The following is a 12,206-nucleotide window of genomic DNA, read 5'->3' as shown; positions in this document are numbered from 1 at the left end:
ACCATTATTCTTAATGTTTCTAGTTGAAAAGCAAAATAAGAGCAAAAAATGGGTACATCTACAAAAGTTATGTGTGCCAAAACCATCCTCTCACATATCTTAGTATTCGCTCCTCCACCTGTTGAATGTAAGAGCTATGAACCAACGACTGGTTTTTTTTTTTTTCATTTTCTTTTACTATTCCTTCAGTTGCAATCAAGAAGAACACCTACAGGGGCTATTGAATGGTGCTTAACCACACTGCCTACCTGCACTATGTATAATACAGGTAATATCTGTTACTTCTACGGGAAGTAAAAATTATAGCTTGGAGGTATACTGACAAAGCTCCCCTCTCCAGATTAGACAGGAGGAAATTGCAATATACAAATCCAGCTCCCCTTAAGGGGCCTTCCTTCATTCCAGTTCCACAGGAAAACAAAATATGTGATTAAAATGACAGTGATGTAAGCATGGACCTGAAAATGTACTTCCTACAACTTGCTAAGTTCCAAAACAACAGTGGAGTCTCACTGAGTGCTCCTCAGACTCAGGGATTCCGGATACAAGGTTTAATCATTTGTTTCTAGTTTTTATCTTAGCTTACATGTTTAGGACATTTTTATAATAATAAAGGAAAGTTATTGAAAAGATACTGGAAATTATCAACAAGAATGAAAGCTACAAACTGATTTTTACTACATGGTGAAATGGATGAAAGCAAAAAAAACCTGTGAAAATCCAGAGACTGCATTTTATCTGGCTGGCCACAGAGTGTCAATGTTACCCCACACATTTCTCAATGGAGAGCCTATCAGTGGAATCAACTCCTCCCAAATGGCAGATGCCAGAGTCCCTCTTTTGATTAGGGGAGAACTTAAGAGCCCTGACGCCTTTGGCACCGTTTTGCAGCAGTATCACTTTGAAAGAGGTTTTGCTGAATAACAGCTGTTTGGGTAGCTTGGGTACCTGTTCGGGTAGCTTGGGTACCTGTTCTTACACAACCACAGAAAGTTGATGGTGAGGACTGCAGAACAGAGTTGGATTAAGATGCCAGCTCCATGCAGGTGACATTTAGCTCCAGATAGCTTATATATGAGATTTAGCTGGCACCATACCCTAGGGCTCTGCAGTTTGAGTGAAAACAGTTAATCAACTGGTGGAAAAAATAATGCTGAATGAGAGAAACACTTTGAATAATGTTCTTCTTCCAATATCCTTCAACGGATCACTGACAGTTGCCATCATCACTCTTCATTGTGGTCACTTATAGAGCTGCAGATACAGAACAGAGCTTTTAATCTACAACTGACAAGATTATAAATCCTCCTAAACTTGGATTTATCTATGACTACACACACTTTAGTGATATTCAGTCTGGACAATGGATAGTTAGGAATGAAACTACTGATTTAAGGTGCATTAAGGTTTGGGGTGTAATTCCATGCTGTGCTATTGTCCATTTTCAATCTCCAGTGTTCCCAGTTTGGTCACTTGAGAAAAGCACATCAAAGTCACCTGCTACTGTTACCAAGGGAGATGTTAGCTGAGACTATCAATATAAGAGAGAGGGTAAGGCCAGCGTCTCAGCTGACCCACCAAAGTCAGCAAGAGTTACACACATTGTCTGTATACTGTCTTTAGCAATATTTCCTTTTATTCCACAAAACTTGTCTCTGAATATCATGGTTTTGTCTAGTTGGCGTATTTAATGCTTTCATAACATTTCCAGTTTGTCATAACTTTTCCAAGACGGATATAAGGTTTCATATCCCTTTCCTTTAAGAAAAAATGGTTGGGGGATGGTTGCTTTTTGTTATCATTGGCTTTTAAAAAAAGCCAAACTGAAAGACAAAGAACTGAAACTAGTTATTTGAGAGATTATAAAATTACTTCTGCTCCATACAGAGCAATTTTTTTAGCTGTTTCAGCCAATTGTAAAGTTCTGGCACAGTATAAACTGTCAACAATCACTGTTTAAGGACCTACTGCACAGAGTAAAAACTGACTAGTGATAATTAATAACAACAAACTTAAACCCACATGAATAAAAAAACCTGACTGGAGGTTTGTGTTCCAGTACTTGCTAGAACAACCAGGTTTCTTGTGTATCGTAACTAAGCAGGTCTGTTCTACAGGTACTAAATAGGATCAAAGTTCTGTTTACAGAGCTCCACCTACAACACCACTCCCTAGCACTGTCAGGAAAGGCAGCTGTTCTTGATCGATGATTCCTCTGTGGAGCTACAAACACAAGCTGAAAATAAGCATTGTGTATGTTCCCATTCTGGCTCTTCTAGGGCTTCCTGTGGAGGCTCTGATGACACTTTTCAACATATCTCCTTATTTATGCCTTCTCTTTCTGTTGCTCCAGAATTTGCACAGCCAATTCAGCACTGCTTTGCTGATGCCAGCTAAGGTCACACAAGAGCACAGCAAGCAGGAACTTAGCAGGGAACATCTCTTTTTGCCCCAGACCTACTGCTGTGCTTTCCTCGCTTCATATTCCAGGGCAGAATTTCCTCAGCATCACTGACTTCCTCTCAGAGGGATCCATCCAAACTTGATTCCTGGGTAGTGAACTTGATTTTTCTTTTCCCCTTTTTAAATCATAATTTCTTCTTTAAACAGTTTCCTCCTAATCTGACCAGCCCTAAACTGATACTTCCAGTGGGCCCTGCCCTACTGCTTTATGTTTCAGACTGATCAGTTCCTCTCCTGCTGCAAACTCCAGCTGCCTCCTGACCCTGTGCACTGTCAGGAAAATAAAGAAATCTTGAGAAAAGTGGAAGGCATTTCCTGGTAACAACTTTGTGTAGCAAAAGAGCTTTCTTGGGATGGCTAGTCTCCAATCTTCCCTTTCCTGGATACTCCCCCAGCTTTGTCTCCTACTTGATCCACAGGTGTAGACACAGAACTGTAACAAGACAAAATTACAGAATCATAGAATAGTCAGGGTTGGAAAGGACCTCGAGATCATCTAGTTCCAACCCCTCTGCCATGGGCAAGGACACCTTCCACTACACCAGGTTGCTCCAAGCCCCATCCAACCTGGCCTTGAACACTTCCAGGGATGAAGCATCCACAGTTTCTCTGGGCAACCAGTGCCAGTGTCTCACCAACACTCACTGAAAATAGCTTCTTCCTTACATCTAACCTGAATCTCTCCTATTTAAGCTTTAACCCATTACCCCTTGTTTTATGTCAATGCTAAGTTGTAACAGGCACTTATGTACTGGCTAAGTATCTTTGAATGGAGACAAGCCTTTAAGTGCCTGGGTCAGAAGACAGTCAACACAGTCTATGGGATGCAGCTGGTTTCAGACACTACAGACCTGCAGCAGAACCAGCACATACCCCATCACAGCCCTGCTCGGCTCTGTCCGCGGAAGGAGGCCTGGGCTGCTTGCGACTTCATCTCATTCTCTCCTCACCCTCACGCCAGTGAAGGTGTGGAGGCAGAAAGGTGCCATTCAGCCTTACCGCTAAAGGGAGCGGTGGTCGTGCCCGCCGGCCTGCCCCTGCCGCGGACCCAGCTACCGAGAGCAAAGACAAGCTCCTGGGCCCTCATGGGCGCCCTCAGAGCGATGCCTGCGCAGGGGGGATACCGGCCAGGCCAGGCCAGGAGCCACAGCTGAGGTACCGAGAGGACAGGACGGGACAGCCAGAGGCAGGCCCCGAACAGTGACAGCCAAACCCGCGGAGGTTGAGCGGAGACGTCACGTGGTCGCGCTTACCGCGTCCAATAGGCGGTGAGAGGAGGGAGGAACTGCTCATCGTCGGACACGTGACGGCGAGCGCGAACGGTCAAGCGGGAGGGGTCCCTCCCGAGGCTTGCCGTCACGTGACACGCCCCCCAGTCGCACTCGGCCCCAGCCCGCCCCGCCGCTGTCACGTGCGCGGTGCAGGCTCCCACGCTGCGCCCCCAGTCGTGCCCGCTTAGCTCGCGCTGGGGCTGGCGCCGAACGGCCGTAACGGTTCCAACGGCCGGTAGCACAGCGGCTCTGGCGGGGGCGCCTCAGAGGCAGCGGGAGCGGCCGCGGGGAGCCCGCCGGGGAATGCCGCAGGGACCGGGTGAGAAGCGCTGGGCGCTGTGAGGGCCGCGGCTGGGCGGGCGCGGTGGGTCCTCGGTGAGGGGCGGCAGGGCCCGTGGCACCCGTCTGGAGGAGGAAAGGGTCCCGCTTACGTAAACAGGACTCGGTTGGGGGTCATCATGCGAGTGACTTGGCGAAGCTTGCCCTCGGTCCGCCTGTGACTTCTCCCGCACAGCCGTCTGAAAGGCTCTCTTCCTGCTTGACATAGCTCACAATATGTGCTCACAGTATGTTTTGGTTTGTTTTGTTTTTTTTTTTTCTGTTTCGTGGTGTTTCAGTTTATCCTTCCCTTTGTTGTCTGCTTCCTGAAGGCTCAACATCTTCTCCCCCTCGCTGGGCTCGTGAAAAAACACGAATAGTGTTTCTTCAGTTATTAATACGGTTCTTCTAAATTTAATATTGAATTAATATTTACTTTATAAAAGGAACATTCCGAGTTCTGATGTACAAAGTTTAACTGACCTCTTTCGGAAAGCATGTTGTCATCTACTGATGAAAGGTAAAATCGTATTGAGTCATTTAAACTAGGGGTGGGCTTATGAGAAAAATAAATGGAAATGTGTTTGAAACACGAAGGTTTTTAGGAAAAACAGCGTTTGGAAGATGAAGTAGTTCTTTAGAGCCTTAATGTGAATGTTTTCCTTTGAATGCTCTCTCTATGCATTGGTTCGGAATACAGGTATTGCTTTAGAAGATGTCTTGTCCTGAGTGAATAGTTCAGTAAGTTGCAGTGATGGCTCAGCTTAAAAAAAAAAAAAATGAAAAGAAGGCACATTGTGATTGTAACTACAGTTTTGTTATGGTGTGTGGATGATTGCTATCTTACTAAGGGTTTTTTCCTATGGCTAGAACAGTCTTATGTTCAGTAGTATTTATTTGCATAGCGTTTTTTACTTGTATCTCTTTCAGATGGTTACTCAAAGCAAATAGGAGGTTTACTTGTCAGATCAGAAGGTTTTTCGTTCCCTTGCTTGCTCATAAGAGGCATCCAAAAATAAATCGTGCAGAGGTTTGAACACACAGATTTTGTCATAGAAATCTTGCCTTATGTAAGGTCTAAGGAAAGTAAGCTGAGGCATGTGATTTCAGGGAGTGCAATATCCTTGTTTCAGTAGGGAGAAAACCTCAATAATATGACTTGGGTCACACATCTAATTAATGTCAGTCGTATGTATTCTTTCCAAATTCTGTCTCAATACTGAAATATGAGATTAAAACACCAGACATAAACTGGAGAAAACATGGAGAAGATTAGTGTTACATCTAGGATTTTACTCTTTCTTGGTTGATGTGTACTTAAAAAGGTCAAGTGTGCCAGTTCTTTCGTGTTGATCTAAAGCCAGATATCCCAGCTTTTGTGTTCTCACTTCTGTTTATAATTCCTGTAGACAACTAGGAGAAATGAAGGCCTGACCCTGCAGTTTCTTTCTGTACTGGAGAGAATCTGCCCAGCCAGAATAAACTGCAGCACTGTAGGGGCTGAGGAAAGAGTGAGGCAAACAAACATGCAATTGTGTTGAAATAGTCTTTACAAATTAGGGGATAATCTTTGAGGAGTTAATTATATTTTTTTTTGTTGCAATGACAATGGGTACTGTTTTCCTGGTAGGATATTGTGGTAGGCTGTTGTTATCTTCAGCGTGGATTTGTGTAGCTGAATATAAACTCTATAAAACTTCGTGTAAAATCATTTAACAAAACATTTTGTAACTACTGGTGGGTTTTCTAGTTTTGTTTTGTGTTGTTTTTTTTTTTTTTTCTTTAAGGCAAGGATGCATGTTTGCCTGAATGTATTGTTGAGAATCAGCCTGAATGCCTTTTCTTTAAAAGGCAAACTAGTGAGAAGTTGAATGCATAGGAAGCAATTTAATACCAAATTTTTGAAGGGCTTACGTGTCTGAAACCATGTGGGTTTTTTAAATCTCGAGCAAATCTAGATTTTTTTTTTCCCTAATCTTGTTGACTGCTCTGAGTTCAATTTCTTTTTATCCCACTGTACAGCCAGTTCAGTTTCCTTCTCAACAAGTCATCCTTTCTTGCTTTTTTTTTAGCCTCACTGAAATTCAAACAATCATCTTTGTTTCTGTTCCTGTTTGTATACCAAGATTGTTGGATAATTTTAAAGATGTCAAAGTAGTTAGAAGAGGGATTGCTGATATAAGTGCCCTCTGCTGGTTAGCTCTGCATTAGAGTAAAGGTACATGGTGTATAGTTGTTTATCACTGGATCATGCAGTAGAAATGAAAAGACAGTTAAAGGCAGTGACATACAGTATTTCTGAAAGCAGCTAACTACCAGAGCACCAAATTTAAGCTTTTGAATTTTGTACTCATAAGGCTTTCAACTGCAGTTAACTTAAAATCTAGATGTTGATGTGTGACAGGTATGCCTCAGAGCTGCTGCTGCCGTGTTGCATATGGAATCTGAACAATAGCTTGAGAGTTAATACATTGAAACAGCTATTTGCTTACAGTTTAAAATAACCATTACTTTGGACTAAATCTAGTGCATTTGCTACTACATTTGCACATACAAACTTTCAGTTAGGATGCAGACAGTGCATTATATGTAATGTGGCAGGGTCCAGGCCTCTATGTGATTATCAGGAGACGTAAATAATAACCTTAGCTCTCTTACTGATGCAGTACACAAATGGTGAGTGAAGGATGCTGTGTTTCTTTGTGCCACTGCTTGCAATGACCTGACTGAAGTCTCCTAGATCAGCCCTTCATAGCAAATGTTTGCCCAGAAGAAACTCTGCACACACCTTTCCCCTTGTATCTAGGCAAACGTTGTGCAAGGGTGGAGTTTGAGTGTGATTGGTGTGAGAAGTTAATCACTGTATTGCAGAGTGTCTGCCCTTTTAGAAAGCATGCAGTATGTCTTAGAGGATGCTACAATTAATTAGATTTCTGTTTTGGTGGTGCTTATGCCTAGGTTGGGCACTTACTTTTTGTGGAAATGGAGAATAAGTAGTTAAAGCAGTATTCCATGCAGAGTTAAAGCTCAGGAACAGTAAGTCCCAGAACTTTCAGGTTTATGTGTAATTTCACTCATTTAGATATAAGCAGGAACAAAAATAGCTGCTGTTCCTAGTGTAAAAATGTTGCAACTGAATAATGACAGGTACTCCAACAAATGGCAGCATGTAAGGGCAACATTTAATAGTTGTAGAGGAAGGGAAAAGGGTCTGTGTTTAGGAGAAACAGTGCGTATTATATAAAAACCAAGAGATGTCTTCTGTTTGTTTAAAGATTTTTGTGCTAAAGTTGGAGAGGTTTTAGGCTTGAGATCTATTAAAGAAACTAGCTTGGCAGTGACAGATGAGTTGCCATTAAAAGCCTTTTAAGGAAAACCTTTGAAATAACTTTGTAGGGTTGTAGTAATAGTTGAAATTGGAAATATACAGCACTGTTTTAGATAAAGCAGTATTACATAAGTCAGAATGAACTTCTGTGGATGAACATCTGTGGATGGAGTTCATTGCTCATGTCTTCAATCTGGAAATTCTTGTGTGCTTGAAAGCTTTTCTTTTATCTACGGGTATTAATTTGTCTGACAAGATACCCAGTTCAGCTTTGAGGCATAAAAAATGCAGTGTGACTTGGACAGGTTTGAGAAGTGCTTGGAAATGTTTTGTTGAAGAGGAGTGATTAACTGAGTCGTACAGTAGTGGAAAATAAGCCAAGCCGATTAAAGACCTAGTGCAGAGATCATTAAGAGGAGCACATTTTAAACTGGATATTAAGGATAGAATATATTCTCAGGGTGCTTTAGAAGTTGTTAATTTACTAGGACATTCTCCATCAAAATAAGATTTTTGTCTTCGTATCTTAAATTGATAGGATATGTTGAAAAGAACTTCTGTGAAGAAAATAGTGTTTTGTAATATCCAATTTATGACAGTCTTGTGCATTGTTAATTGTACATTATACAAGGCAAAATAAATAGGGAAAGTCAGAAGGAACAATTACTTGGTCTGCGCAAATGAGCAAGTCAGCACTGTCTCCTTTTAACTGATTGACAGTGTCATGTTAAGAGATTTGCCAAAGCAAGGTAACAGATCTTGGCACCTGGCGGCCTGAGTTTGTAACGTGACTAGAAATTAAGAAGGCTTAAGCGCATTGAGATCTGTTTAGCTGCGCAGAACGTGCTGTGGTCTCGATATCACATAGACTTTTAAAAGCTGTTCTACAAATATAATTAGTATGAATGTGCCATCTGGAGACTTCAGGTGTTTTCAAGACCTGCTTCAAATCTGAAATGTAGCATGAAGGCAGGCTCTTAGTGGGAGAAGTGCCTGTAGAGTAGAGCTGGGTTTGTTGGAGCAAGGTTACAAAATCTAATCAGGAGACAAGTCTGGGTTTTGTTTGTGTTGGTTTCTTTTTGCATACAAATTTATAATGTGACCCCAGTGTTTCTCAAACTTCTTAAAAATATAACAAGCCCCCTCCTTCCACTAAACATCTGCACTGAAAGACCTGTGCTTTGGGATTGACTGCTGGTTTTGAATAGCTTTCTGAAGCCGTGTCTTGGTTTCAGCAGTTTTGAAAATCATCAGAACCAAATGATTTATCTTTTTTTTTTATGATTTACTGTAATTTCTTTCATGTCACTGACATTCTGTGGCATTCTCTATCTAGTGCTTTTAAGATCTCACAAAATTTGCTGATACTCTTGAGCATGGATCATAGGTTGGCAGTGGCAGAATCCCTTCAGGTTATGAGCAATGTTACAGTTTTTATGTGCAGGATTGAAAACCTAGATAAGCTCTGTGTGCTTGTGTTGACTGTCAGCTTTGTTCTTGACCTGGTGCAATTGTCCTAGGGAGACTGGGAAGATGGAGCATTGTGGAAGGATGGTTTGTGTAGTCTGTGTTCATTGACAGATAATGTCTATACCCAGTTCATATTTCCAGCTTTTCATGTTGTCAGTCTGTTTTTAACAGATTATGACAATTTTACTTGATCAGTTCTCTCTGTCACTGCTTAATTGTACAAACTTGTGAGTTTATCTCATGCTTTTGTGCTCTCACAAATAGTTTTTGATCATAAGAAAAGATTTTGATTATGCAAGAGATGGCAGATTTATGTCATGTGCTCAACAGCTGCTTTATTTTTATTTGCAGATTTGACATACACATCAACAGCTCGCTTATATGGCATATATAAGTTGTAAGACTACAATAAAATTCGTGAGTGAAAATTTTATAAATAGGAATCCCAGCTGAAATGCTCTCTGAAAATTCCCTCAGAAGTCCCCTCTGCCACAGGGGGTGTCACAAAGTTTGTATGTTTGATTGTAGAACAGCAGATGTTCAGTTGTATCAATTACAATTTACTTATTCTGTTAAGAAAAGGCCTGTTCTTCCAGCATCCTACCAGTGACTTGCTATTTGTCCACCTTCATTCATACATGATTACCTATTTCTTGCAGAACAGAATGTTATACTTTCAAAGCTGCAACACGTGTTTTCTCCCACTTAAAGGAAGTTTTCTTACTGCCTGCTGATTGAAGCGCAGAATACACTTTCTAATAAGTTTCTGTTTTTATTACAGCAGTGTCGTCTTACTTGTAGAAACATTATGACACACAGCAGCATCATGGTGGATGTAAGCAAGTGGCCAATATTTACCTTACTGTCACCTCAAGAAATAGCATCTATTCGGAAAGCGTGTGTATTTGGTACATCAGCCAATGAAGCTATATACGTAACGCACAATGATGAGGTAAGGCTGTGATAAAGTGGAACATATACCCTACAATTAGTTGTTTTCATAGTCCACTGAATACTTGTAAATTAATAGCTTATCAAAAGCATTGTGTGAAAATTGTGTATTTCAAAATATGTTGGATGTAACTTTTAATTTCTTTTTTAGTCCTGTATGGGGACAATATAGATGGAGTATTTAGAAAACTTGCAAATGGCAAAGGCCAGGATGGATTACGTGCACTTTTGAAGACAGTCAGAATTCAAAAGAAGTTGTTGTAGCTTGAAATTAAGTGCAAGCGCTCCAGGTATGAAGATACGTAATTAGGTTATGGCTTGCTAAATAACAGTACAGCAGAAGATTATCTGTGGATTTTAATGATTCTGAAACAATGCGAGTTAGCATTGTGCTGCTGAAAGAGAACAAGCCAGGTGTTTTGGGGTGTATTAATGGGAAGGTTTCTTGTAAGACTGGGTAGAGTAGGACTTCATTTTTTTTTCCCCTAAGTCCTGTCAAAGCTGCCTGAAGGATGAGCCTCTCACAGTACAACTGTGGCTGCTCTTTGCAAATTGCTGTTAAAAGAAGGGGCTGTCTTCCACTTTCACAGTTTAATACTTCTTATAGTACAGTTCCCACAAATGAGAGGCCTTCATGGATGTGAAGAATTTAATTTCATCATTTAACTTCCAAAGTGTCTCCATGCTGGCTCTTGAGCTTGTTAACTTCCATGAGTGAAGTCTCTAGCCCTCGAGAGTCCATAGTTTCATGAAGAACTGGAGATTGCCACATCTGTCCATACCTGAGTATAAATCACTTGAAATCAGTATTCCTCTGTTTTTTTTCAGGTATTTGTTTTTGGACTGAATTGCAGTAATTGTTTGGGAACTGGAGATAATCAGAGCACAATAGTACCAAAGAAATTAGAAGCCTTATGTGGAAAGAAGATTTCCAGTCTCAGTTATGGAAGTGGACCCCATGTTGTACTTTGCACTGAAGGTAGAAAATTAACATTTAGTATTGAAACATCAGTTACGGATTTTAAGTTCCACTTGCATTTAACAAGAGTGGGTTAACGTGTAATTGTATTTTGTTAATTAGGTAATGCACACTAAGGGTTTCTTATTGTTCTTAAGTGGAGCTAAAGGTACTCAGGAATAGGTAAAGCAAGTTTCCATTTCCATTATGTTGCAACTATAAAGCTTTACTCTTATCATTTATGACGTACTTAGTCTTACCTGTGCACTTCCATGTGTTTCCACAATAAACCTAGAGGTTTATTTTGTGATATGTGTATAAAATAGTTGCATATGAAGTATATAGTTTTTTAGTATACAGATGATTTTTGCAATAGTTTTGCTCTTTGTTAATGCCCTTTCACTTTCTTGTTGATGTTTTTAATCTCTTAGAATTCTGTCTATCTCAATTTCCTTGGAATTTTTGGTGGTTTTTATCACAAATGTCAATATTTTTGCAGATGGTGAAGTATATGCTTGGGGACATAATGGTTACAGCCAACTCGGGAATGGCACAACTAATCAGGGCATTACTCCTGTTCAAGTTTGCACAAATCTGTTAGTAAAGAAAGTGGTGGAAGTAGCTTGTGGCTCTCATCATTCCATGGCTCTGTCATTTGATGGGGATGTAAGTTGAAACCTGTTCAAATCTCTTAATCTCCTTCTTGATGTGAGTAGTGCAAGGGACCTTGCAGTCTGACATTTTCTCTGTAGTGTAGTTACAACATAACTTTTTTTTCTACTGTCTTAAACTAGGGTGTCCTTCTCTTCAGACCAGATTTGAAAACAACTCAAAGAAACACCCACCCACAAACCCCAACAAAAAAACCCTGTCCAACCACAAAAAAAAATGGGATAAAAGCTTAATAAACTATTGTGTCTTGCATTTGTGGTGTGTCCTACAGGGACAAGACCAGAAAGCTGTGTCACAGGTGAAATAATAGTTTATAAAGTGCATAATGTAACACTGATTTACTTGCTGTTCTGTTGTTTAAGAGGTATTATTGTGTTGTTTGTATTCACTGCTTACTTTGGTCTGTTTCTTGTAGTCTTCATGATTTCCAGGTTTTTACTGTGAAAGAATATTGTGCTACACACCTCTGAATACCTTTGTGTGTAGCTAATGAAAGAGAACCTGGTTTATAACCAGGTTTGCTTTGTTCTATTCGTTTACATGGCTTAAGGCTAGATGTCACAGGAAACACATAAAATTAGTTTCCAGTTAGTCAGATTTGAGCAATCTGTGCATATCTGATTTGAGTTGCATGTTACTGCACAGCGGAAAGCCTCGTTTCAGCTCTGCTTTAGCAAAAGAAGAGTTCTAATTTTAAAATCTTCCTAAAAATGAAAATGTAAACTACAGGTTTTTTTCAGCCTGGTAATCTGAGCATGCCTCTATTATGGTTCAG

At 40.5% G+C, this 12,206-nt stretch overlaps 1 protein-coding gene and 1 long non-coding RNA gene across 5 annotated transcripts in view; one reads left to right on the top strand and one right to left on the bottom strand.

Annotated features, from left to right (window-relative positions):
* Window positions 1-1,602: 1,602 nt before the first annotated feature.
* On the bottom strand, window positions 1,603-4,273 carry LOC133271402 (uncharacterized). The gene is made up of 2 exons (XR_009744125.1): window positions 4,166-4,273; window positions 1,603-2,896 (listed from the first exon to the last, which is right to left on the bottom strand). It is a non-coding gene; the product is annotated as an uncharacterized LOC133271402 (long non-coding RNA).
* RCBTB1 (RCC1 and BTB domain containing protein 1) overlaps window positions 3,982-12,206 on the top strand; it is a 25,749-nt gene continuing 17,524 nt past the window's right edge. For all 4 annotated transcript variants that reach the window (XR_009744124.1, XR_009744123.1, XM_061457381.1 and 1 more), the window contains exons 1-4: window positions 3,982-4,053; window positions 9,632-9,802; window positions 10,630-10,780; window positions 11,259-11,425. Coding sequence is in view for 2 of the 4 variants with exons in the window: in XM_061457381.1 (XP_061313365.1) it covers window positions 9,659-9,802; window positions 10,630-10,780; window positions 11,259-11,425 (462 nt within the window). In the remaining 2 variants the exon portion in view is untranslated. The remainder of the gene's footprint in view (window positions 4,054-9,631; window positions 9,803-10,629; window positions 10,781-11,258; window positions 11,426-12,206) is intronic.

The sequence above is a fragment of the Pezoporus flaviventris genome, unplaced genomic scaffold, assembly GCF_033815535.1.
Source record: "Pezoporus flaviventris isolate CSIRO_AGI_PZ_B2104156 unplaced genomic scaffold, CSIRO_AGI_Pfla_v1 ptg000025l, whole genome shotgun sequence".
NCBI lineage: Eukaryota > Metazoa > Chordata > Aves > Psittaciformes > Psittacidae > Pezoporus > Pezoporus flaviventris.
This window is presented reverse-complemented; position numbering and strand designations above follow the sequence as displayed.